This window comes from Hylobates moloch, unplaced genomic scaffold (genome assembly GCF_009828535.3).
Source record: "Hylobates moloch isolate HMO894 unplaced genomic scaffold, HMol_V3 SCAFFOLD_10, whole genome shotgun sequence".
Taxonomy (NCBI): Eukaryota; Metazoa; Chordata; class Mammalia; order Primates; family Hylobatidae; genus Hylobates; species Hylobates moloch.
In genome coordinates this window covers 62,221,525-62,246,378 of record NW_026652285.1, presented here as the reverse complement: position 1 = coordinate 62,246,378, position 24,854 = coordinate 62,221,525, and the positions used below count along the sequence as shown (strand labels likewise).

Sequence of the window (24,854 nt, the reverse complement as noted above, 5' to 3'; positions counted from 1 at the left end):
GTTTGGGCAGTGCTTGGCAGCATCGAATGTGAGGCCCAGAAGGAAGCTGCATGGGCCGTGGCGGGGGCTGGCTGGAGCTGGTGGCCAGTGGTGGTCCTCAACTTGTGACCACTGAGATGGTTGGGAAGAGCCTGCCTAGGAAATTGTTCAGTGTGGGGGCCGTATCCCTCCATGACAGGTCAGCTGTGGTCAGATGGACAGCAGCAGGCCCTCAGTGACACATGCAGGTGAGAAGGGCCTGGGTGTTGGAGCCAGCCTCTCATGTCAGCCCTAAGCCACCCATGCCTACAGGGCAGAGCCCACCCCTCAGGGCCAGGCGGGCCCTCCACAGGTCGTCACCCTAGTGGTGAGTGCATCCCTGGGGGAAACACACCTCCTTCCTGGGCCCTACAAGAGACAGAGCAATGGCCAGGTAGCCCCCGCCTCCTGGAGCTCTCAGACCTGGAAGGTGACTGTGTGGGGGGTAGTGAGTGACGATGACTCACCAGCTCCTCCCCATGTGTGACCTGCCACGTCTCACACATTCTGAATCATCTGGAAGGTGACACACTGCTCGGAAAATGAGAACCCCCACATGCTGTGGAGCTGGCTGCTTGCTGGAAGGACAGACACCGGGATGGGGCTTTGCGGGGCCGTAGACCCTTAGGCTTGGGCGCTTTGAAGTCAGCCCCACTAAATGCCACTTGCAGGTGCTGCTGACCGAGGGTGGAGAGGGGGTTCCAGGGTAATAGGACCAGATTCCTGTTAGCAGTGCAGTGAAACGTGAGTGAGGTCTGTTCCCATTTGGGGGCTGCAGGGTGAATCCTGAAATTGGGGGTTTGCTTGACTACTTCAGGGAGGAATTCCTACCTGGGCTCCTTTCACGCTGAGAGGACAGCAGAGGTCACTCCCCAGGTCCCAGCTGTCTCAGGGAGGCAGGGACTGTGGTTTTCTGATACAGGCATCTCACCGGGGTCACACTGCTTCCTTAGTCCATATGCACTTGACCCTCTTCCAGCATCTACGGCAATTTGGGGTTGGATGGACCTGAGTGACTGCATCATTTTAGGCTGCCCCCCTCTTCTGACTCCCCAGGAAGGGAGTTGAGGAACTGCCTCACTTGAGCTGGAAGCATCTGGAAGAGAGGAGAAGAAATATCATTTCCCTTGCACTGCAAGGGAGGCCGGATTTAGTGAGTTGAATGTGGGGATTGACTAGAATTCATTAGAGTAGAGTGTATCAACCTCTGATGCAATACTGGGCTTGTGACATTCAGCTAGAGGGTCATTTGGTGATTTGGAAATAGAAATTGATTGAAATTCTGGCCATCCACATGGGCAGTAATTGTCTTAGTGGCAAAGGGGGAACTTGTTGGGGACAGACTTAGGGCACAGGTGTGGTTTGCAGTGTTTGCTCCTTACCATCATAGCCAGGTGTTGTGGTTGTCACATTGTCTATTTTTAGCACTTCTGTGTTGCTGGTCACCTGCCCACAGTGACCACTTGGTCCACTGTTGATGGGAAGTGAGTTGGTTTGGTTTGAATATGGTTAAGAAGTAGCAGAGTCTTAAAATAATTACGAGCTTAGTTGAAGTTGCTTCCTCTGATACTGAGGTCGAGGGAGGTTCTTGTAGCCTCTGAAGGGCTTTGGGGCCTGGTGGATCAGGTCGAGGCTGCGTGCACCTGGTGTCTGCACACGATGGTAAGATAGCATTTAATGTCAGTCCTGAGACGGGAACTGAGAGCCCCAGATGATGAAATGGCGAATGTCCTTTTGTTTCCCACCTGGAGTGAGGCAAAGCTGGGGCCTTCGCAGAGCTCTGGCTGGAGCTTGTGGTTCTCTGGTGGGTTTGCCACGCTGGAGCTAAGGCTGGCAAAAGCCATGTCCTGGGGAGGAGGCCCGGATAGTGAGGGAGAGCCTCCTGTTGACTAGGTTCCCTGTTGACTCTATTCTGGTTACGAGCTGTCGTCATGCTGGTCTAACTTTGTAATTGTAGTGTATATATTTAAAGAATCACTAAAGATGAAAGCAAGGAAAGTGGCATTTTGTGGTTTTGAGACTTAAAAAAGAAGTTCCCACTTGGACTGGGGCCTGTCCGGAGGCTCCTGGGCCTATCCCCTCATGCCGTGCCTGCACCGTGGCAGAGGGGGCAGGCCCCTGGCGCCTTTGCAGCTGGGCTGAGTCTGGGGGCAGCAGGGGAGGAGGATCCTGGCCTGGAGGAGGTCCAGTCCCCTGGAGAAACTGCATGCGCTCCCCCTGCGGACACTTGGTGGGGACTAGGGATGCCTCTGAGTGCAGGGCACCTCCCCAGGCTGCCTATAGTCCTGAACCAGTTCAGGGTTCTGGATGGTTCCGGCAGATTCTGTGATGCCTTCACCGCTGGCAGATGGCAAAGAGAAGGAGCCATTGTTTCTGAAGGGCCTGTCTCTGTCCTGGTGTCGCTGGAGGAGGAAGCTGTTGGCTCAGGGCAGGTGGAACCTCAGCACAGCTGGAGAGCACTGTGCCAGTCATGGTCCTGGGGTCACTGCAGGACCCGGGAGGGCATCTCACTTCTCCCAGTGGCTCTAGATGGTTGTTGCATTTTTCTGAGCCTGTTTTTCCTCTTCCCAGCAGTGCTGTAAAACCTGTCTCCAGTGGGGCATACTGGGGGAGGGGGTGGATGTGCAGCCAGTGGGGCCACAGGGTCAGGCTTTCAGGACTCCTGCCCCCGATGTCAAAGCAGCAGGCTTGTAGGCTGTCCTTGCCCAGGCCTCTTGAACACTGGGATTCAGTCAGATGTCAGATATGAGGGTTAGTGAGGAGCCTGCCAGGGAGCTGTGAACATGGGAGATGTGAGCAGCCCCTTCCCAGGTGTCAGGGCCATGTGCTGCTTCCAGGTGACTGACAGCCTGACCCTTGCAGAACCCATTAGAACAGTCACTTCCTCACCCTTGCCTTATGGCGGGTGTTAGTTATTCTTCCTGCTTACATTTTCGCCCGGGAGACCCCGTGAGTGAAGACCAGCTGAGGGGAGGCATCTGTTCCCAGAGGGCAGGTCCGAGGTTGCCCTGGCCTTCGAGCTGAGCCACAGTGGACAGCCAGGATTTCAGTGGGCGGGTGTCAGGGATGGACTGAGGACATACCTGGGGGAAGGTGGCAAGGCCTGGGTAACACTGGGAAAGGCAGGAAATCTGGTAGATGCAGGCCAGTTCTCAGTCCTGGCTGCCGGTTACATGGGCTGCTGTAAAACCGGACAGACCCTGGCCTCACTAGGGAGCTGCTAAATCAGAATATCTGGGGGGCTTGGTCTAGATAGGTGGTGTATTCTCAATGTTCCACAGAAAAGGGGGAAAATGTACACCTTGCAAGTTGTAGGGCTTCCTTTGGGGACACTAGATTGGGGGCTGGGACCTACCTCTGCAAGCCCTGGAGAGAAACAGGAGGCTTTGGAGCAAGAGAATAGTATGATGCGAGCTGCCTTGTAAGAAATAAGCATGACAGCTGGTGTGTAGGGGGACCGAGGGCCGAGGGCACAGGGGCCTTAAGAAGGTGGAGCTCTTAGAATGTGGTGTCATTCCCTTACAGGTAGCGGGAGCCAGGTGGAGGCCTCACAGGAGGGATGGTGGTATGAACCATGGGTGTGAGGGAAGTGGGGGACATTGGGCAGAGGTGGAGGGAGGACAAGAACAGGTGCCTGGGGGGCCAAAGCTGGGCAGGACACAGTGAGGAAGGCAATTAGTAGGGTTCGAGAAGGGTCCTGGTCAGAGAAAGGAAACACTTTCCGGGCAGGACACAGTGAGGAAGGCAATTAGTAGGGTTCGAGAAGGGTCCTGGTCAGAGAAAGGAATTAAGGGTGCAGGGTTCTGAAAAAAAAAAAAAGAGCTTGACGGAATTTGGAGTCAGGGGACGGAAGCATCTTGGATTTAAATCATTTCAGACTCATTGAGCTGAGGTTAGTAGTAAAAGCTAATGTGGTGGTTGTGGGCTTTAGAAAGAAACTTCAATTTAGGAATAAATCACAGAGTAAACCATCATGGTTTAATGGAGACTGATGTTGGTCTAGGAAAACCTGTTTGCCCCTGCACTGCTCATTTCTGTGGGATTCTGATTGGACCTTTCCCCACCTTGGTATGGGCCACCATTGTGGGGATAGTGCCATTTTGTTTGTTGTTTGTAACATTGTGTTTAACGTCCATGCCTTAAAGTCCTCATTTGTGCAGTCTCATCTCTGGTGGTAGGGCTGTGTCTTATCCTCTCCCAGGGAAGTAGCTGGGGGGAGGAGGAGGTGCTGAGGGAGTAGTGGAGGAAGGGGAGTTGCTGAGGGAGTAGCTGGAGAAGGTGAAGTAATGAGGGAGTAGCTGAGAAAGGAGAGGTGCTGAGGGAGTAGTGAGGGAGGAGAGGTACTGAGGGAGTAGGGAGGGAGGGAAGGTGCTGAGGAAGTAGCTGAGGGGGTGAAGGTACTGAGGGAGTGGAGGTGCTGAGGGAGTAGCAGAGGGAAGGGAGGTGCTGAGGGAGTAGTGGAGGGAAGGGAGGTGCTGAGGGAGTAGCTGAGGGAGGGGAGGTGCTGAGGGAGTGGAGGTGCTGAGGGAGTAGCTGAGGGAGTGGAGGCGCTGAGGGAGTAGCTGAGGGAGGGGAGGTGCTGAGGGAGTAGCTGGGGGAGGTGAAGTACTGAGGGAGTAGCAGAGGGAGGGGAGGTGCTGAGGAAGTAGCTGAGGGATAGGAAGGGGCAGAGGCCTGTTCTAGGTCACACAGCTGGGTTGTGGCCGCATGGGAATCTGAACCAGGCAGGCTGGCCTCACAGCCGGCACTGCAACTATCACAATATGCTTCCTCCGTAGTTGAGGGAGAAATTAAGAAACAATTAAGGTTTCTAATAGACTTGAAAGAAGCATAAAAAATGTTTGAGCTGGCCGGGCACAGTGGTTCATGCCTGTAATCCCAGCACTTTGAGAGGCCGAGGCGGATGGATCACCTGAGGTTGGGAGTTTGAGACCAGCCTGACCAACATGGAGAAACCCTGTGTGTTCTAAAAATACAAAATTAGCCAGGCATGGTGGCATATGCCTGTAATCCCAACTACTTGGGAGGCTGAGGCAGGAGAATCACTTGAACCTGGAAGGTGGAGGTTGCAGTGAGCCAAGATCACACCGTTGCACTCCAGCCTGGGCAACAAGAGTGAAACTCCATCTCAATTAAAAAAAAAAAAAAAAAAAAAGCTTGAGCTAGGTGACTTGTATTTTATAGCAAAGATCGCATTACTTTGCAAAAATGACTTCAGCTCAACTAACTGAAAGTTTTAGAAGAGAGTCAAATGAAAATAAATCATGGAAATTATGTGTGATTATTTCCCAGTAAAAGGAAGCAACCTCTCAGCCTGATCAGTAGAAGCCCTGAGCCTCTGTTTAAGAAAGGCAAGAGAAGAACACATTGCTGACACGTTGCTGACAGTCTCTAAAATGGTTTAACAACTATTAAAGTAAGATCCCAGCACCTGTGTCTTCTGTACTAACTTTATTAAGAGATTTCATCAGAATGGAGATTTTCAAGAACAGCAGACAGACATGATGGAACCATGGAATCTCCCCTGAGCCCGTCTCCCAGTGCCCTCTGTGTGGTGCCTAGACCTCTGTAACATCACTGTGAACGTTCCAGACAGAAAAGATTCTTGGCCAGGTGCTGCTGGTGGTTAAAGAAAAATGAACTGTTAAGTGGAAAGTTGGAAAGGATCTGAATGTCCCACATTATGATATTTAATTATGGAATATTGCACAGCCGTGACAGGCTGCTGAGGGCACCATGTAATAAACGGCATGGGGATATGCACACATGGTGCTCGGGGCAGGGACACACAGGACCGAGACATGACCCATACGGGCCCTCTCTCTCCACCAGCTGGTAGGCTCCAGCCTCTCTCTTGGACTTCAGGTCTCCTCTTGCATGGCTGCCAGCCTGCCTGTCCCACTTCCCGTGTTACAGAGCCAGCAGGGCCCCCCCGCCGTCCTGTGCAGTTGCTGTGGCCTGCCCTCACCAAGCCAGAAACCAGGGGCTGGGAGTCTACGGTCTTTATCTGACTTACACCTTCACCCCACGCCCTCCAGTAGTGACTGTTGAGTGAATGAGTCAGAGTTTCTTAGAATGAGGAATTCAACAAATGCCAGAAAGACCAGAAACGTATGTCATGTCTGTCTGCTGTTCTTAAAAATTTCCATTTTGATGAAATCTTCCTCTTAGTAAAGTTAGTACAGAAGACACCTGAGCTGGGATCTTACTTTAACCAGCATTATAACCTGTATTACCTTTTTAGAGATTGTCAGGAATGTGTTCTCTTGCCTTTCTTGAATTTTTCAAATTTTCTACAATTACTGTATTTTACTTTTGATATCAGATTTGAAATATTTTAGTTAGAAAACCAGATGATTAAGGAAAGAATTTGAATAGTTCTAAACAATCCAAATCGTGAAAAATGAAGCATACTCCTTTTGCAGATCAAATTCTCTCTATAGGCATTGCTGCTAGCAAGTTCTTGATTAAATTGTGATCTCTTGAATCATCCTTCTGATGAGCCTGTGTGCACACCCATTCACACACACACACACACACATGCACACGGTCACACACCATGTGCCTGCACAGGTGGAAACATAATACACACATTTTTGGGAACCTTACTTTTTACTGAACAATGCCCTTTCATACAATTGCAGCTTTATTCTTTTTAACAGTTGCATAGTATTCCATCCTCTGGAATGTGCTATAATTTGTATAGAAAACGTTCTATGCTATATCTGTGTGTACCCATGTACATAGACACACACACACTGGTGGACTTCTTGGTGTCTTTGGAGTTTACCTATTGAATAGCCTCGTTCCAGTCATCTTGCACACATGGGGGTATATCCACACTGAATTATTGGTAGAGAACTGCTGGGTCAGAGGTTCTGGATGTAGCTTCTTGGCAGATGTTGCCCAGTAGGGCACGGGAACCTGTCCTCCAGGCCCTCTCTGTGTACTTTGTAGACAGCCTTTCTCATGGGTGCCCTGCTCAGCAGAGTGTAATGGTATTGTGTTGTAATATGCATGCCTACCCCATCGAGCTGTGTGCTGGAGTGCCAATTTCAGTGGAAGGTCCCCCATTGCTCTCTGTCCCTGGAACTTCCTTACTTGCTTCTGGGCCAGGATGAGAAGATTGAGCAGAAGGGGCTCATGGCCCCCTCCCCATCCACAGCCACAGCAGCGCTGCCTGTCACAGTGTTCCTAAGCCCTGCTCCCAGGAGTCTATGTGACCCTGGGGAAGCCCCGATCCCCCGTGTGTGCAGGAGGAGGCTGATGGAGCCCACAGTCCCTGGCAGTAGGGGGTGTTAGATGTGCTAACAGCCGCACCCTGCTTGCTATATCTCTCTGAGTCTTCTTAGCTAGGCAGGGATGGCTTCATTTCACAGGTGCTAAGAATGATAGTTAATGCCTCCCAGTGCTTAAACAGCATCGGGCACCTAGGAAAGCACTAGGAAGCATTAAGTATGATTAGTCATGGATCCTCATAACAACCAAATGAGACAGGCACTATTAGTATGCCCACTTTTTGGATGAGGAAACAGAGGCCCAGAGAGGCTCAGTAACTTCCCCCAGGAACACACAGCTTGGAGAAGCCAGGACTGGAACCCAGGTTCTTCCGATTGCAGAGCCCCTTGCTCTTGCTTCATCCCACTTGTCTTCTCTGTGTGCTGAAGAACACCAGGTCCCTGCTTAGGGAGGACGCCCAGAAGGCGAGGTCATGTCTGCAGGATGGAGGCCAGACAAAGGCATTGCCCATGGCTCTGTCCTTCTGCCATCAGTGACCACTAAATACCTGTTCACAAGGCCTGGGCTTTGCTGGAGCCCCACACTCTCCTGCACTATAGGGGGTGCACCAGGAGAGGATGTGAAGGCCATGAGAGGGAAATGCTTCCCTCTCTTCTAATTAATTTCATTGCTTTTTGGTGAACAGGCCATTGGATTCTTTTTACCTGTGCTGTCAGGAGTTGGGAGGTATGAGTTAAAACAGCACGGTGAGTAATTACATGAGAAGTGTGGCTTTGTATTTTTAAGCTGGGTAACTCATAACTGTGGGGTTGCACGCTGAGGAAGAAGAAACAAACCCTGTATGTGTAGGGTGAAGGCAACGTGGGGTTGGGGCCTGGGCAATTCACTAAGAAAGGAAGTGTGTTCCCACTCAGGAACCTTGGGGCTGGCAGCTGTTTTTGGAGGCTAGATATGAACCCCCAGCTGGGAGGCAAGACACGAGGATGCGGGTGTTCAGGTGGAGTTGTTGGAGGCGATTGAGATGAGACCCCAGACCTGCTGACATTTGTTGTTAGATGCCACAAAATTACCGTGAATATGATACATGTCTTAAACCACAGGATGAGCAGTTGTGGGTCTTTATTAAAGTGACAAAGGCTTATTTCATTTCTAGAAAACAGAAGTTTTTCAGGGTTTTTTTTGTTTTGTTTTGTTTTTTTGAGACAGTCCTTTTCTGTCACCCAGTCCAGAGTGCAATGGCATGATCTCGGCTCACTCCAACCTCCACCTCCTGAGTTCAAGCGATTCTCCTGCCTCAGCCTCCCAAGTAGCTGGGTTTACAGGTGTGCACCGCCACACCCGACTAACTTTTGTATTTTTTTTTTTAAATAGAGATGGGGTTTTGCCATGTTGGTCAAGCCGGTCTTGAACTCCTGACCTCAAGTGATCCACCTGCCTCGGCCTCCCAGAGTGTTGGGATTACAGGCCTAAGCCACAGCGCCTGGCCAGTTTTTCAGTTTTAAAATCCTTGATATTCACATTATTTACCTAAACCTCTTATTTATGTATGAATCCCTGCCTTTGTTGCCTTCAACTGTTTTTTGGCACAGTCTCCAGGCGGCTACTGTCCCCTTTCCCTCCCGTGTGACAGGAAAGCCTCATGGAAACAAGTGATGTGGCACTTTGCAGGTGCCCACAGCAGCGTGGACTTTCCCTCTTTGCTTGTCCAGCAGTTGTGCTCAAATGCCCAGCCCTGCCCCAGGAGTTTCAACAGGAAATGTCAGTGTCAGGTCCTGGGTGGAGGTGGCCTTTTCCAGGATTCTCGTAGCTGCTCATGTGAACCTACTTTTGCTTATAAAATTGGCCGTAAGAGCCATCCACTGCTGGAGGGAAGACCCCAGTATCAGTCTCTGGAAGCTCCGCTACGGTGGGACCTGATGAATCGTGATCGTTTCTGATCACTGCCCTCATGGTTCATTTGCTAACCTCGGATGCCTGCTCAGGGTTCAGAGGATGTGTCGGCCCCGAAGGGCAGGGGGACCGGATGTTGTGTGCCTGGATGGCTGTGTCTAAGGTTCTGCTCCCTGGGGAGGGGTGTGCGGGGCATCTGTAGAGGAGGGAGCCATCCAGTGAGGGGCCTGGGTGGGAGGGACGGGGGCTTTACACCTGCGTTTCCAGGGAGAGCCGCCTCCTTCCCAGCTGGCTTCAAAAAAAGAGCCGTGATCATATAAGCTCTGAAAGCAAAAGGCAAACAAAAAAGAAACCCTCCTCACCACAGAATATGCTGGAGTCTGATTCCGAGGTTTAACAATTATGTGGCTCCTGTATTAATAGAATCATGGAGGGATCAGCGTCGGCTCCTGAGCGTCTGCAGTCCTGCACGTGGCTCTGGTTTTGCGACTCTGATTCTCTTGATCTAATTGTTGGTGCTGCTACTGTGCCCCACGATCCCTGTCTTGAGGTTGATCTCCCACACTGCAAAGGAGTGACAGCCATGCTATGGAACCTTGCCACGCCACGGTGGACATTGTTCTGTTGGGCTGAAAACCAGCCATCCAAAAATAAAAGAAGATGAACAGCTCTTTAGTTATTTGTGCTATATGTGTTCTATTATGCTATATGTGTTTCTGACTTTTCCTTCTTTGCCTCATGAAGATGAATTTTAAAGGTACATATCTAGAGCTAATAGACAATTAGACAGTACTTATTTGGTTCACGGACTCTGCTAACTGGAATGGCTTATTTTGCAAGAAAGTGCACCTGGTCAGGTCCTGGGGCTCATCTCTAGCACCGGGTGACGGGCTGGGCTGCCCTTCCCCTCTGTTCGTGGGTGGGCGGTTGCACAGCCCCTCCCTCCTGTCTGCTCCAGCGCTGTCTTCCCCAGCACATACAAGCCAAGCTGATCCTGCATCTAAGGAAGTCTAGAACGTTTAAGCTCACAATAATTTGTTTTCAGTGCCTTTCTAGGAGTGTTGCTGAGTTTAAGTGGATGGACAATTTAAGGGCTTAAATAGCCTTGTTTCCCATTATTTTCACAGCAAAGATTTCTGAAGACTTCTTTCTAGAAATGACTGGAAAGTTTCAAGAGGCATAAGATACAGGTAAAACCACTTTATTCATGATCTGTAATTTCAGTTGAGCAGAGTTGATAATGTGTAGAGGCCTCAGTTGGATCTGGCAGGTGGTTGGTTGCTTGGTCCCTTGGTCTCTGATATCCCATGGGGCAAAGCTTCAGACTTGGCTGCCATCCCTTGGGCCCGGCATGGGGAGGTGGGTGCTGGGCACCCACAGTGATGGTCTGTCTCTGTTCTTGCTCTGCCACTGCTTGTCCCGGCTCCCCCTATTCTTCCCTGCTCTCTCGGCCTCTCCGCCCACTGGGTCTTGGGCTTGTGGCAGCTCCGCGGCTGATGGCCCCTGATCCCTGCACCAGAAAGCTTACTTTCTTCTTTTGGAGGGTGCAGGGAGTTGGCTGGTAAGGTGTGGTGTAATAAGAGGGCTCTCCAGGTCACCCTTCTCAGATTTGGGCCATTTTGTGTTTAATCTTAATTTTGGTCCATTCCAAGCCATGCATTTTCAGTTTCAGAGGAGAGAGAAATAACTAGCTTAATTTGTAAAAACAAAAGTAAAACCCCATCTTTCCTTCATCATTTTCATATTACTCAAGTGTCATGAATGGGCCCCCACAAGGTTTTTTATTCTACTGGCTTTTAAAGAGTCCTGCTGCCAGTGTAGACTTTCATGGTTCCTATGCATGGGACCGTGGTGAGAGCACATCTTGCCAATTAGATAGGGCGGCTTTAATTAGCACGGCATCACTGCCAGGGAAACAGCACTTTCTGTGCTTATTGGCTAGATATATTATCTGGTTCATTGGGGTGGGAGCTCTGTTTTCTTACATTTGTTAAATCACTTTATTTATTAGGAATTGGCACTTGTCTTACAAGTGTTTTTTGCTAGTTTCTTTTTCCTCCCTTAAGTCATTTGTCTTTGAGTTTTGCTTTTTGTCGGTCTCTTCATAAAAAAATATTTTGGAATCTTTAGCTATAAGGTAATTGAAAGCAGGGACAATTTTATCCACTCTGTGCTGTATTAAGCAGCAAGAGAATTCCATTGTGAGAGCCCAGGAGGACTGGCTCCTTGTGTTATTTTTTACTTTGCTGTCACAAAAAGCATGAAGTATATATGGGGAAAGGAAGCCACTTCTCATTTTTTTATGTAAATAAAAAAAGGGTCAAAGGTATGGCAAGAAATAGTCACCTAAGCCAAGAAATGGATTAGCATGTGAAAAATTGCATTAAACACAGCTACACACACTAATGTGGTGGGTTTCAATTTTTGGTCCTACTGACTTGAGTGTAGCATGGATGAAACATAGTCTCTTCATGAATTAAATTTTTTTACAGAAGCAATATAAAAATGTGATTCATTTTTTAGAAAACTTGAGTTCCTGGCTGTTCTCCTCCTCCTCCTCCTTATAAGCGACCACTGTTAACAGTTGGCTGTCCACGTTCATGTGTGTGCATGTGTGTCTGGTATCTGTGTGTCTCTGTGTGTGGGAGTGTATGTTCTTGTGAGTCTGTGCCTGGTGTTTGTGCATGGCCATGTGTGTCCGTGGCTGTGTGTGTGTGTATTGTGTGTAGACTGACGCATCCTCTGTTGACAGAGGTGGGTTGCGCCTCGTGTGTTGTTGCTCTGCACCTGTCTTTGGTGTGATGTGCTCACAGACAGTTCGTGTAGACCAGCTTTGGCCTTTGTAATGGTGTTGTCTTCCTTGCCTGACTGTTAAGCAGCCCCTCATTGAGGAGCATCCCCTTTGCTTGCACATTTTACTGTCACGGCACGTCAGGGTGGTCTTCCCACACATCGCTTTGCACGCCTGCACACATAGTTTGCTGCCCAAAAGTTGCCAGGGGATCAGAGTGTGTAGACATCTGGATAGTTCAGAATTGCACCCAGAATTCCTTTACCCCACACCTTCCCAGCACTGACTAGCAGCAGACTTTTAAATTTCAGCCTGCTTTGTGGACAATAATGGGTATTTTATTTTAATTTACATTTGGTTTGTGGAGTTAAGCACCCTTGGAATTATTTTTCAAGGTAGGACAGTTTTATGAGGTGGAAAATTAAGAGTACAAATAAAGTCCACTTAAAGCAAAACTTTTCTATGTAATGTCTTTTATGTAATTTTGCCCTCCCTGCAGGTCAAGCTCTGGGGGACCGAAGCACCAGTTTTAGTGTCATATCAAATGCTCTACCAGTGTAAATGGTGACCTTTGGCTTTCTGGAAGCATCTCTGCCGGCTGGGTTCTATCTGGTGCTGAGCTCTGCTGGGTGCCAGCAGCTCCTGAATTGTCACTGTCTCAGTCAGCTCAGGCTGCTCAAACAAAATGTCACAGACTGGGTGATATAAAAACAGACATTTAGTTATCCATTCTGGAGGCTGGGAAGTCCAAGATCAAGGCGCTGGCAGATTTGGTGTCTGGTGAAGGCCCTCCTCCTGGTTCATAGACAGCGTCTTCTCACGTGGTTGAGGGGTGAGGGAGCTCTCTGGGACTCCTTTTATAGGGGCACTACTTCCAGTCATGAAGATTCTGCCCTCCTGACCCAGTCACCTCCCAAAGGCTCCCTCTCCAGAAACCATCACATTGGTGGTTAGGGTTTCAACATCTGAATTTGGGGGTAATCCAGACATTCAGACCATAGTATCACCTTTGAAAGACACGACACCAGGCATCCCTTTAGGGCCGCAGGGTTAACACAGTCCTCCCTGAGGGGCTGGCCAGCCACTTCCCAGAACAACCGCACACTGTTCCTGGGAGCCAGTGTCCAGTAGGGAGACCATTGGCCCCCCTGGAGGTGGCAGCAGGTCAACATTAGGCCAGTGGAAGATGATTATTTTTGCTAGCACTAACTTGCTTGGGCCCAAGGATGCATGCACACACCACACACCCTCCAGAAAAGACAGTATTGTCTGTATCCAAGTCTGAAGAGTAGAGTGATGTCACACAAATGGCATGACAGTCTGCATCTCTGCCATGCTGGCTGCTGCTTAGAGGGGTCCCCACTCTTCCTCTGAAGGGCCCTGCTCCTGCCACCACTCTGCATGCATCCTCATAGTGTTTGCCCTGCTGACAATGCTGATAGATGGATGCATGTGTCCCTCACTCCCACCGCCCTCCGTCTCTCTCCCTGGGCTTCCCATTCTGTACCTGCTGCACCCAGGGGTTTGGGAAGTGGGTGAGGGTTAGAGCATGTCTGAGATATCCTGGCTGTGGCTCACTTGCCCCTGCAGGGATGTGGCTTGAGGGTGAAGAAGACTGGTCCTGGCAGCTGCCCTGCTGGGTGAGTCCAGCCCAACACAGGTCCAGGGCTAGGCATGTCCCTGCAGAGCTGGAGTGCTGGTCTCCAGGGATCCATTTTAAATTCTAGGAAAACTGAAGTTGGAACAATAAGCTGTTTATTATGCTTGTGACCTAGACAGCTCCTGAAACCCATTCCTGATTCCTGATGGGATAAGGCCATTTTATCCTCACTTTGCAAGGCAGTGACATCAGCACCCTAACCAGAGGTGGGAGAGGGGTTTCTGGGGGCAGAGGACATCCCAGGGTGGGGATACTAGGTGGCCAGGCACTGGCAGGGCATGGTTGGTGAGGGCTGCGGTGTCTTCTGTTTCCCAGCACCTGGCTGCCTGCTTCCAGCTGGGAGGGAAGATGTGGTGAGTGCGTGACCTCCACTGTCCTGGTTGCAGGGCCTGGAGAGACACTAAGCTTCACCTGCCCCATCTGGGCAAACCCCTGAGATAAGAAATAAGCCAGAACACGCTCCCCCATGCAGTGGTTTGCATGAGGTCAAGGGTCCAGGTAATAACTGCCTATGTTAGATTGGCCAGTCCACAGCTGTCACAAGAGATCCCCTTTCAGTTTCCCTGGGATGCTAGCCAGGGCATTTTAATGCCAGTGTTGCATCCTGTTGCTGGCAGAAGCACTGACACCTTCCATGTGGTAGTGACTGGTGTCCCCTCTGTAATCTCCCCTAGCTGCCAGACAGCTGATCCCAGGAAGGAGCCGAGACACGGGTGGCTGGACAGTCCCCAGGTGGCATTTTGGTCCGTGGTTCCTGCCTTACAGGACACTTGCCAGCAGTCACTATTCACATCTAAGATGCAACACTAGATCAGAATGTATGTTCTGCAACAGAGTGACACATGCACAGATGCACATATACACACATGCACACACAGATGCACACATACATGTCTGCATACACATACACAGATGTATGCACGTATGTGCGCATATAGCTGTGCACACATGCATATGCATACACAGATACCTATGTATGGATATATATACACAGACAAACATGCACAGGTACACACATACATTATACACACACATACACAGATGCCCATGCATACACATACGTATACACATGCAGAGATCCAAGCAGATGCACATACACATACACAGGTGTACATATGTATGCACACAGACATACACATGCATGTGCAGACATGCAGACATACACATGTACACAACACACCAGTACAGAGGTATACAAATGTACAAACATGGATAGGTGCACATATCTATGCGGGTTCACGTGCACAGATACAGAAATACAGATGCACATGCATGCACATACACAGATGCATACACACAGATGTACATGTGTCCATATATATATATACATACACCCAGACATATATGCACAGTGGTTGCTGGGTACTCCCATTTTCTCTGCTGTGACCTCCTGCCTTGATTTGAAGACCCCTGGGGGTGGGAGAGCTGCCTTCTGACAAGTACTGACAGGCAGAAGAGTGTGGGGCTCAGAGCCCCCTCAGAGTTCCATTCTGCTGACATTTAAAGTGGGCTCGTGCACCCTCATGAACAGCCCCAATTACGTGTAAGTAATGGGAGTGACATTTCATAACCCTGTCTTTCTAATGGGCTCCTGTGTCAAGTCATTCTTTCTGAATGCAAAGGGCAGCAATTTCACACTGTCAGGGCAAAATGCACGTGCATACAGCTCAGCTCCCAGCGGGATACCTTTGCTTCTCAGAAATGGCGAAGAAAGCCAGCAAAATGGGCTTTTTCTCCTTTTGTTTTAATTTAGCTATTTAGAGTGAGGTCCTTAATGTAACGCCCATCAATGATTATGGAGCCACTATTCTGAAAGAACTCGCGGGGCCGGCAGAGCTGTGTGAGTGTAGTGTGTGCTTTGTTTAAAGCAACTTTAAAATTATATGAAACAATGCATTCTTGTTGAAAAAGGAAAAAAAAAACCCTCCAATGTCACAAAGAAAATGTGCAGCCCCTCCCCCTCCCTGGGAGGAGCAGTGTGTGGCATGGGCCTTCTGTCCTGACCTTTGGCTACTCATGTGGACTGTTTTAAAGGCCATTTGAGAAGAGCAGCAGGGCCTGATTTATGCCATCGAGAATCTGGTGTCTGCTGATGAGGTCAGTACACTGCAGACCTGGATATAAATCCGTACCAGGAAGCCTGGTGGTCAATCATTGTTCTCAGGGCAGGGCCTGGAAGCCAGGTGGGTGTGCCCGTGCCCTGCTGAGCTCTACATGGCAGTATCTGGATTGGTCCAAGGTAAAAGCAATTAAGAAAAAGGTTTCTTTTCAACGTAACCAGTTTGAGTAACCGCATAAACAGCACCAGTCCTGACGGTCCTTCGTAACCATTTAAAGCCACCCAGGAGAACCTGCTGGCTTCCACCTGGGCACCTGCTGACACTCCTGGAAATACCTTCTCTCAGCCACATTCGTTCGGGGATGGCTTTGCCATCCCTGGGTTTGGTTGTGGATACTATTACAAGATTTGTTTTCAATCTCTTTTCACTGGAGATTTTGTTTTGTGGAACTTTCCACTCTTGGCGCCTTACCTTTGTCCTCTCCAGGTCTGGCCCGAATCTTCTCACTGGGATGTTTGTGTTTCTCCTATTCTGCCTCAACTAAGTCATGGAGGCATTTTCAGGTCCTTAGGCCAAGTGCTATGAAAACAATACTGCAGAGGGGGATGGAGTGTGGAGGTCAGGGGAGGCAAAGAGTGACTGTGGGCTGGAGCCAGCCACCAGCAGCTCCTGGGGGAAGAACAGTCTGGAAGAGGGAGTAGCAAGTGCCAAGTCTGCGAGGCAGCCTGGGAGGGGTGGGGTGCATCGGAGGGAGGGGGCAGGAGTGGAGTGGAAGAGGCTGACCACATTAGGAGCCGGCATTCTGCATTAAATCCTGTGCCACTGCCCAGCGCTTCGGCGTTGCGGTGCACAATCCTATTTTTACAGCATGTTTGAGCCCCCAAATGTGGCTGCCCTAGGGACCCAGGCTCTGCACAGAGGCAGCTCACTCTTGCTGTCCTTGGGAGCCTCCCTTCAGGGGGTTGTGTCTTCTGCTTCTGGATCCACTGGGCTCTTTCCCCAGGCTGTGAGGAACCAGAACATGGATGTCTTTTTAAGGTTAATTCATTTTATGAAAGTAATTAATGCAGGTAATTTTAAAGTAAAATAGTTCTTATTTAACTTCAGAGAGGAAGCAGCACTTGCTTGCCTTGTCTCTTTGTCCCTTCCCTGCTGCCCTGAGATAGTGAGTTTCAACTATTTTAGCCATTTTGGTATTTTCCTTCAAACTAGATACACCTACATTTCCTGACTTTTCCTTTCCATCTTAGATGTTGTATTATGATGGAAGACAGGATTGTGTTCTCCTACTCTTGTCCCCTCCCCTTCCCTCTCTTTCTTCCCCCAGACCCCCAGTGGAGTTAGTTGTAATTTTTGTCACGAGGGGCTGTGCAAATGGGCAGTGATAACTACACTCTGGTTACATTTCCATTCATGGGTCACTCTTGCTTCCCCTAGGGTTAATAACTTCATTTTCTAATCTGTGTATCTGTTCTAATTCATCTTCAGACTCTTTGCCAGAGCCTTAAAATGCATTTCTGAGAACAAAGCCACAGATGCAATCAGTAATCCACTGTGCCTTCTCCTGCCCCTCCCCATTGGAGCCTCTGCCTGCTCCCCAGCTCCCCGCTCTCTCTGCCTCTCCTCCACTCGCTTCCTAAGAAAGAAGACCTGGGAAGCAGCTCCCTTGTTTTGGTGGCGCAAATCCTGTAGTAGCTTTCTGAGAAAGAAGCTGAGGGAGGTAAAACATTTGAGAACTTGTAGGTTTGAAGCAATGTTCTGTACTGCACTCATACTGATTGATAATTTGACTAGACGGGGAATTCTAGGTATGAAGTCATCTTCCCTGGGATTCAAAGGTGTTGCTTCGCTGCCTCCAGTGGGGCACTCAGAGGTAATTTCTTTGTGGCCAGTTTCTTTCTGGAAGCCTCATGTAACCCTCATTTCAGGATGATGTGTCTGGTGTGGGCGGGTTCCTTTCATTCACTGTGCTCCTGGGCACTGTTATTCCGAAAGCCCAAGTCCTTCTGTTCTAGTTATTTTCTTTTTATTACTGCTTTAATAATTCCTCATTTTTTTTTCCGGAGCTCCTGCCAGTTCCGTGTGGGACTACTGAATGGATCTTCCAGTCGTCTATTCCCCCTTTTTTCATCTCTGCTGCATGTGTAACTTCTAGGAAACCTCTTTGGTTTACTTTCCAGCCTTTCATTTCTTTCACTACATTTTACTTTTAAGGTTGCTTCCATTTTCCAGGTTGTATTTCTTTGTGACTTCTTCCAGGCCCTGGCTCAACTCTGGTCTGAAATTCCAATCAGTCAGCTCTGGTGGTGTGTGACGGGGTTGGTGGTAAACACAGCCACTGTTAAAAATTAAATATATGGACTTAAAATGAAACAAATTATATTTAAAAAGGTAAAATACTCAGAACTTATTCCTTTCTAGTATCATGTGCCTTCTACTGTTATCTGTGTGGTTGCAGTTACTCGCCTCTTGTATCTGAGGTGGCAGTGCCGTGTGCTGGGTGCTGCTGTGCACCTCTCCCCAGTTCAGCGGCATCATTCTGGGAGCTCGAAAGCAGCATTTACACCACAGAAATCAGCGTGTGCTGCAAGCTGGGCACCCCCCACCTTACCCCCACCACCCACCCCCACTGCCCACCCCGTGGAGAGCCAGTTGTTACAGCTTGCCAGCACACCACTGGTTACTGCTCACCTACTAATAGATTCCAAAGTCACCTCCCTTCTCCATTTTTATCCTTAAAGTTCATATCCTTTTAGAGTCATTTCATTGGGTTTCCAGAGACAGTTGAGATAAATCTCTGTGTTCTCCCATCTCCTGGCTCTGGACTCTTAGCCTGGCCTGACCCCAGCATGCTATTGGGATACACAGAGGACTGACTGCAGTCGGGGGACCTAGATAGGAATTAGATCCCATGCAAACCATATCTCTCCAACAGTGACGCAGCATCTTTGGTATTTGACCTGAAATGAACTGGGCCCTGTGGGCCTTGCGTCTCTGCTCCTAGCCCTCTGGTGTGGACACTCACCTCCTTAACGTGTTCAGGCCACGAACCCTCACAGAGGCTTCTTTTGTGACTGGCAAGGAACTCCTAGGCCTGTTCTTTGTTGTTACTGATTTTAATAGACTTTTTTTTTAGATCAGTTTTAGGTTCATAGAAAAATTGAGAAGGTGGTAGAGAGATTTCCCATACACTCCTTCCCCACACATGCACAGCCCCCTCACTTTCAGAATCCCCCCCAGAGTGGTGCCTTTGCTACAGTCAGTGAACCCACATAGGTACCTTATCACCCAACATCTGTACCTGGACATTAGGGTTGCCAGTTGGTGTTGTACGTTCTGTAGGCTTGGACAAATGCATACAGACCTGTGTCCTCCATGGTAGTATCCCTGCCAGCGTAGTTTCCCTGCCCTAAAAACCCTCTGTCTCCCCAACCCCTGGGAACCACTGATCTTTTTACTGTCTTCATGGTTTTGCCTTTCCCAGAATGTCCTATAGTTGGGATCACGCAGTATATACTTCTGCAGGTTGGCTTCTTTCTCTTTAATGATAAGCTTTTAAAGTTCCTCCGTGTCTTTTCATGGCCTAATGGCTCATTTATTTTTAATGCTGAGTAACGTTCCCCCGTCTGGATGTAGCGGTTTGTATACCCACTCGCCTGCCCCTGGGCTGTCCCCACTGCTGGCTTCCTGTGTGGTTGTCACGCCTTACCTCTGCAGGCTCCGCATCCATCTTCAGAGCGCCTTCTCCCATCCCATGGCAGCTCATTGCTGTTTCTTTTGTGTGTATGGACCTTTGCCCAGCTGGGGGAACATGCCTCGAGGGGGATTGTTTCTGCTTTATCCTTGCTGTGAACAGCTTTGCATTGGCTGGGACCTGGGGCTGGGTGTGGCTTGGAGGAGCCACTGTCAGTTCATTGGGTTTCACTGGGCTGGGACTGCAGCACATGGACCAGGCCACTGGTGTCCTTGCTGCATGCATGATAAGAACCCTCTCCAAGGCCCTGCCTGCCACAGGCCTACTTCCTCCTCCTCCTCTGGTGGCACGGGAGCCAGCGTGAAGTCTCTCATGATGCAAGTATGCAGTCCTCTTCTGCTTTAAGGGATGGGGCAGCCTGGCCACATTGTCACTTCTGGCTCTCACTGGCTGTGTGACGTTTGTCACATGGAACGGGAGAAAGGACGCATCCTTAAAATGCCAGGGGATCATTGCTTCAAAAGGAGGGGTAGATGGTTTTTAATGAGAGCTTTTCTCTTGAGGGACTGTGGACAGCTTGTCACCACTGTTACCATCCTTTCCCATGTCTGTCATCGCATGCAATGAGGACTGCGAAGAGCAAGGGCAGCAGGACCCTGGAGGGGCATGGGATGTCTCTGTGTGCCAGGCCCTGGGCTGGTTGCTTCCACGCAGCCCCACTCCAGGGTGTGGGTTCTGTGGGGCCAGGACTGGTTTGTTCCAGGCCTAGCAGGAGCTCCATTCGTATTTGTCAGAGCAATAAACGTTATTATTATCAGATGCTAATTGATTAGTTATATATTAATGTGATTTAGCAGATAATTCTCACAACTTTGTAGGCCAAGTAGGTCTACTTCTGTTTTGCAAACAGAAAGTGACACCATTATGGCAAGGAACTGCAAATATGCCTGGAATTCAGAAGATCTGAACCTATCATTTATTGAGTCTTCTTCATTGGGAGCCTATATAGAAACCATTACTGGTTTGGGAGCTCAAAGTGGAGCAGCTTTTGGAGGCCACTCCTAATTACCGATCAGTTATACAGAGGAAAAGCCTCTCAGATGAATGAGACTGTGCAGTGGGATTTAGACCGGCAGCTTCAGAACAGACACATCTGGAAATGTTCTAAATGGTGTTGACAGGCAGGAGAGACAGCCATTACACAGCCTTGCGGAGGGGCCGAGCCCTGTGTGTTCAGGTGTAGCCAGGACAGTGCAGTGGAGGGAGTATGGATGAGGAGCAGTTGGATGGAGGTGGAGTAGGATTGTCCATGACCTTGCTGGCCATGATGAAAATATGGGGCCTTATTCTGAGTGATGAGAAGGTGTTGAAACATTTCACATGGGGAAAGGATATGATCTGATTTATGATAAGAGCATGACTTTGGCCACTGCTACTTTGTGGCAGTGGATTGGAGGGAGGTTGTGTCAGTTTGGAATCTGCAAGCAAGTAATGTAAAGATTTTAACAATTTTATTAGCAAGGCTGCATAGACTTGCTAATAAATAGACAGCAGAAAGCAAGTGCAAAGTCTCCATTATGTTATCAGGGTCTCACAGGCTCTTGTGGGTTTCACTTGGCCATTCTTAGAATGAGACTTTTATCTTCATGTTCACAGCATGGCTGCCAGAGCTCCAGCCATCACATTCTAGTTCCAGGCAGCAGCAGGAAGAAGGACCGAGGGAATTGCTAGCTGAATCAGCCTCCTTTAAAGAGCTTTCCTGGAATTGCCATCTAATAAATTCCACATATAGTTTTTTTGGCTAGAACTATCACCAGAGAAGCTGGGAGAGATAGTGAGCTGGGCACACTGCCAACCCAAGTAACCTCGGGATTCTGTTAGCGAGAGTGCAGGAACATGGATGCCGGGGCAGGAAGCCAGTGATCTCTACCACGGAAGCAAGAGTGGAAGCGAGGTAAGGGAGTAAGAGGCCAGGATGAGAGGTGAGCATTGCTCAGATGAGTGATGGTGGTGGAGATGGACAGGAGGAGACAAGCCCCAGATGTGTTTGGGGCTGAGCAGCAGCACCATCTATGGATTAGGGGTAGGGGTGGGGGTAGAGGTAGATGGGGTCGGCCCCTGACTGCTGGTGCTTTTTTTTAGGTGGGGACACGGACTGTAGGAATTGGCTGGAAGCAGAATGAGGTTCCTTTTCGGCTGTGTCTGGCTGGGTGTGGAAGGCAGCATGTGGAGGTGGTGGGGAAGAGTGGGGTTCTGGAGTCTGGAGCTCAGGGGTGTGGTTGTTCCGTGACCCTCACAGGACTCCTGGATAGAAGGGGGAGCAAGGGACTCAGGGATCCCAGGTTGCTGTTTTGAGTGAACTGTTTACAGAAGTGTAATGTGAAAATGCCCAATCACTGGGTGCCCAGCTCAGGACATTCTCATAGAGTGAACCCAGGGGTGCAGCTGGCCCCAGATCAAGGGGCTAGACCCCCTTGGGCCAGTCCTGTGGTGGGTTAGGCTGTGGGGCCCAGCAAAGGTACACCAGGACAGTAGTCATGCAGTCATCAGAGAATGTTGGGGACATGAGAGATGGGGCCAGGAGGCCTATGCACACCTCTCCCACCACCAGCCCCACAATTTCACTAAGCAGCATTAAGCCTGTTCTTTTACTAAGGGCTACTTCTTACTAGGCAAATCAGAGTGAGTTACCACCGTTTCTGTGGTGCACAGACTTCTTTAAGTGCGACTGGAAGAGCTAGCAGGGTCCCATTTGGGGCAGGAGGTCAGACACTCCTGCGTGGTGAGGCCTCACGTGCGTGTGTTTGTTCAGGTGTACATCTGTGTATGTGAGTGCGCATATGTTGTGTGTGTGCATGCGTGTGCACTCACATGTACATCTTAGCTCTCTCTGCAGCCTCTGGTTTTTCTGGCCGTTTCCTCGCTGAGCGTTACAAAGGCAGAGTCTCTAAGGGAAACTGAAACCCGAGTTCTCTTCCTTCATTTTCATCTCATTACCAGCTGGACACAGCAGCCACACAGGAAGGAAGCTGGGCAGCCAGCCGGCCATGTGTGTCTGCCGGGTGCCCCACACCAGGTCCCCGCCATGTGTCTGTCCTGCATTCTGGGCTGGGAGCTGGAGGAGCGGGAAGCACTGACTCCTGAAGACCCTAGCTTCGCTTTCCTGTGTCCATGTGGGCTGTCCACTTCTAAGACTCTCTTTGTCCCCCGCTGCCTTCCGTGTTCCTCAGCAGATGGACCCGGGTGAGGACCCAGGGCAAGCAGAGGGGCTACAGAGCGGTGAGAAGCAGGTCATCACTCACCACGGGTCCTGCCTCTTCTTTCTCATGTCCTTCCAGCATTTCTTCTGAGGCCCCGAAGAAGTATCAAGTGGGCTTTGACACTGCGGTGGTGAGAGCGACCCCTCCTCACCTGGAGAACTGGGAAATGTGGATTCTCAGGGACCGCGCTGTTCACCAGCTCCAGGCTGTGCTGCTGGCCCTGGTCCTGGGACACTGAGCCGCATCTGCAATAGCACACTTGCCCTGCCACCTGCTGCCGTGAGCCTTTGCTGCTGAAGCCCCTGGGGTCACCTTTACCTGATGAGGATGTGCACCCCCATTAGGGGGCTGCTTATGGCCCTTGCAGTGATGTTTGGGACAGCGATGGCGTTTGCACCCATACCCCGGATCACCTGGGAGCACAGAGGTGAGTGACGAAGCCTGCAGGGGTGCTGATGGCCTGGGATGGGGACCTCACTGCCTGGGATGCTGAGGTGGGTGGCTGGGGACGGGACAGGGACCCCACTTCCTGGGATGCTGAGGCAGGTGGCTGGGGACGGGACAGGGACTCCACTTCCTGAGATGCTGAGGTAAGTGGCTGAGGACGGGATGGGGACCCCACTTCCTGGGATGCTGAGGTGGGTGGCTGGGGATGGGACAGGGACCCCACTTCCTGAGATGCTGAGGTAAGTGGCTGAGGACGGGATGGGGACCCCACTTCCTGGGATGCTGAGGTGGGTGGCTGGGGATGGGACAGGGACCCCACTTCCTGGGATGCTGAGGCAGGTGGCTGGGGACGGGACAGGGACTCCACTTCCTGAGATGCTGAGGTAAGTGGCTGAGGACGGGATGGGGACCCCACTTCCTGGGATGCTGAGGCGGGTGGCTGAGGATGGGATGGGGACCCCACTTCCTGGGATGCTGAGGCAGGTGGCTGGGGACGGGTTGGGGACTCCACTTCCTGGGATGCTGAGGTGGGTGGTTCAGGACAGGACAGGGACCCCACTTCCTGGGATGCTGAGGTGGGTGGCTGAGGACGGGACAGGGACCCCACTTCCTGGGATCCTGAGGCAGGTGGCTGGGGACAGGACAGGGACTCTACTTCCTGGGATCCTGAGGCGGGTGGCTGGGGACGGGACGGGGACCCCACTTCCTGGGATGCTCAGGCAGGTGGCTGAGGATGCTGGCATGTGATCTGTTGGATTCTCTGCTCTGAGAACTTTTGTCTGAGCAGACAGGCCTACGCAGCTGATTTAAGGGAGAGGCTGTGACAACTGTAGATACTCAGCAAGGCTCGGGCAGACCTCCTGATTTGATTTCTGAATTTGGGGACCCCTGACAGGAAGCTTCCCTCCCTCGTACCTGGTAATGTTTGCGGTGTGCTGCCAAAGCACCCGCCCCGCTGAGCATCTGCCCCAGGCGCCTGAGAAGAACAGTGAGGCATCATGAGGATGCTGGTCCTACGTGCAGCTGAGCCTCATGCCAGCTACTTTCCTTTCCTGCTGTTTAGTTTTTGTTTCAGTTATTTCTTCTCTTGGAGGATGTGTCTGGGGACCTGGGTTTCTGACTCAGTGGATTGACAGCTTACACCCTGGGTCCTGAGCAAGGTGTTGCTTGCAGGTGGCTGAGAGCTGTCAGCAATATAGGCCATTGTTGTGCTGAGAGAGGACCTGCTGCCTGTGTGCATCTCTCTTCCACATGGGAAAATTAGAACAGAAAGCATGAACACCTGACTCTCTTTGTTTTTTCTCGAAGTCAGGGTCTGGCTCTGTTGCCCAGGCTAGAGTGCAGTGGGACAATCATAGCTTACTGCAGCCTCGATCTCCTGGACGCAAGCAGTCGTCCCACCTTGGCCTCCCAAAGTACTGGGGTTACAGGCACCCATCACCACACCTGGCCCACCTGACTCTTAAATAAAGCAGACTCTTGGTAATATTAAAAAGCCAAGGTCAAAATGCTCAAATCGTTGTCAGGACAGTTGAAGAAACAGGTCCTAAAAAAAATAATGCTGATACATTTATATTATTCTTAAGCAGCTATTGCTCAAATCTTCATTTTCCTAAGTAGCTATTGATACAGTAACCTAATAAGCAAAGAGATGTCACTTGTTTCTCTAAGTTTGTGGTGGTGATCACTGAGAATTTCGTGGGTTGATGGATATATTCTCCAAAATAAATTTCGTAAAGATTTTGAAGTAAAACATTCTTTTCCTGAATAAGAAAATCCTAAATCATTGTATTCC

General features: G+C 50.2%; 1 protein-coding gene across 8 annotated transcripts in view; it reads left to right on the top strand.

Annotated features, from left to right (window-relative positions):
- Window positions 1-24,854, top strand: part of SEMA4D (semaphorin 4D) — a 93,346-nt gene that overhangs the window by 27,915 nt on the left and 40,577 nt on the right. For 3 of the 8 annotated variants that reach the window (XM_032164487.2, XM_032164488.2, XM_032164479.2), the window contains exons 2-3: window positions 10,275-10,337; window positions 22,691-23,039. In XM_032164487.2, the coding sequence (XP_032020378.1) occupies window positions 22,934-23,039 (106 nt within the window). In that variant the 5' untranslated portion in view covers window positions 10,275-10,337; window positions 22,691-22,933. Of the gene's footprint in view, window positions 1-1,510; window positions 1,681-10,274; window positions 10,338-22,125; window positions 22,596-22,690; window positions 23,040-24,854 lie in introns of those variants that run through there. The other 5 variants (XM_032164486.2, XM_032164484.2, XM_032164480.2 and 2 more) reach the window with 4 other exon arrangements.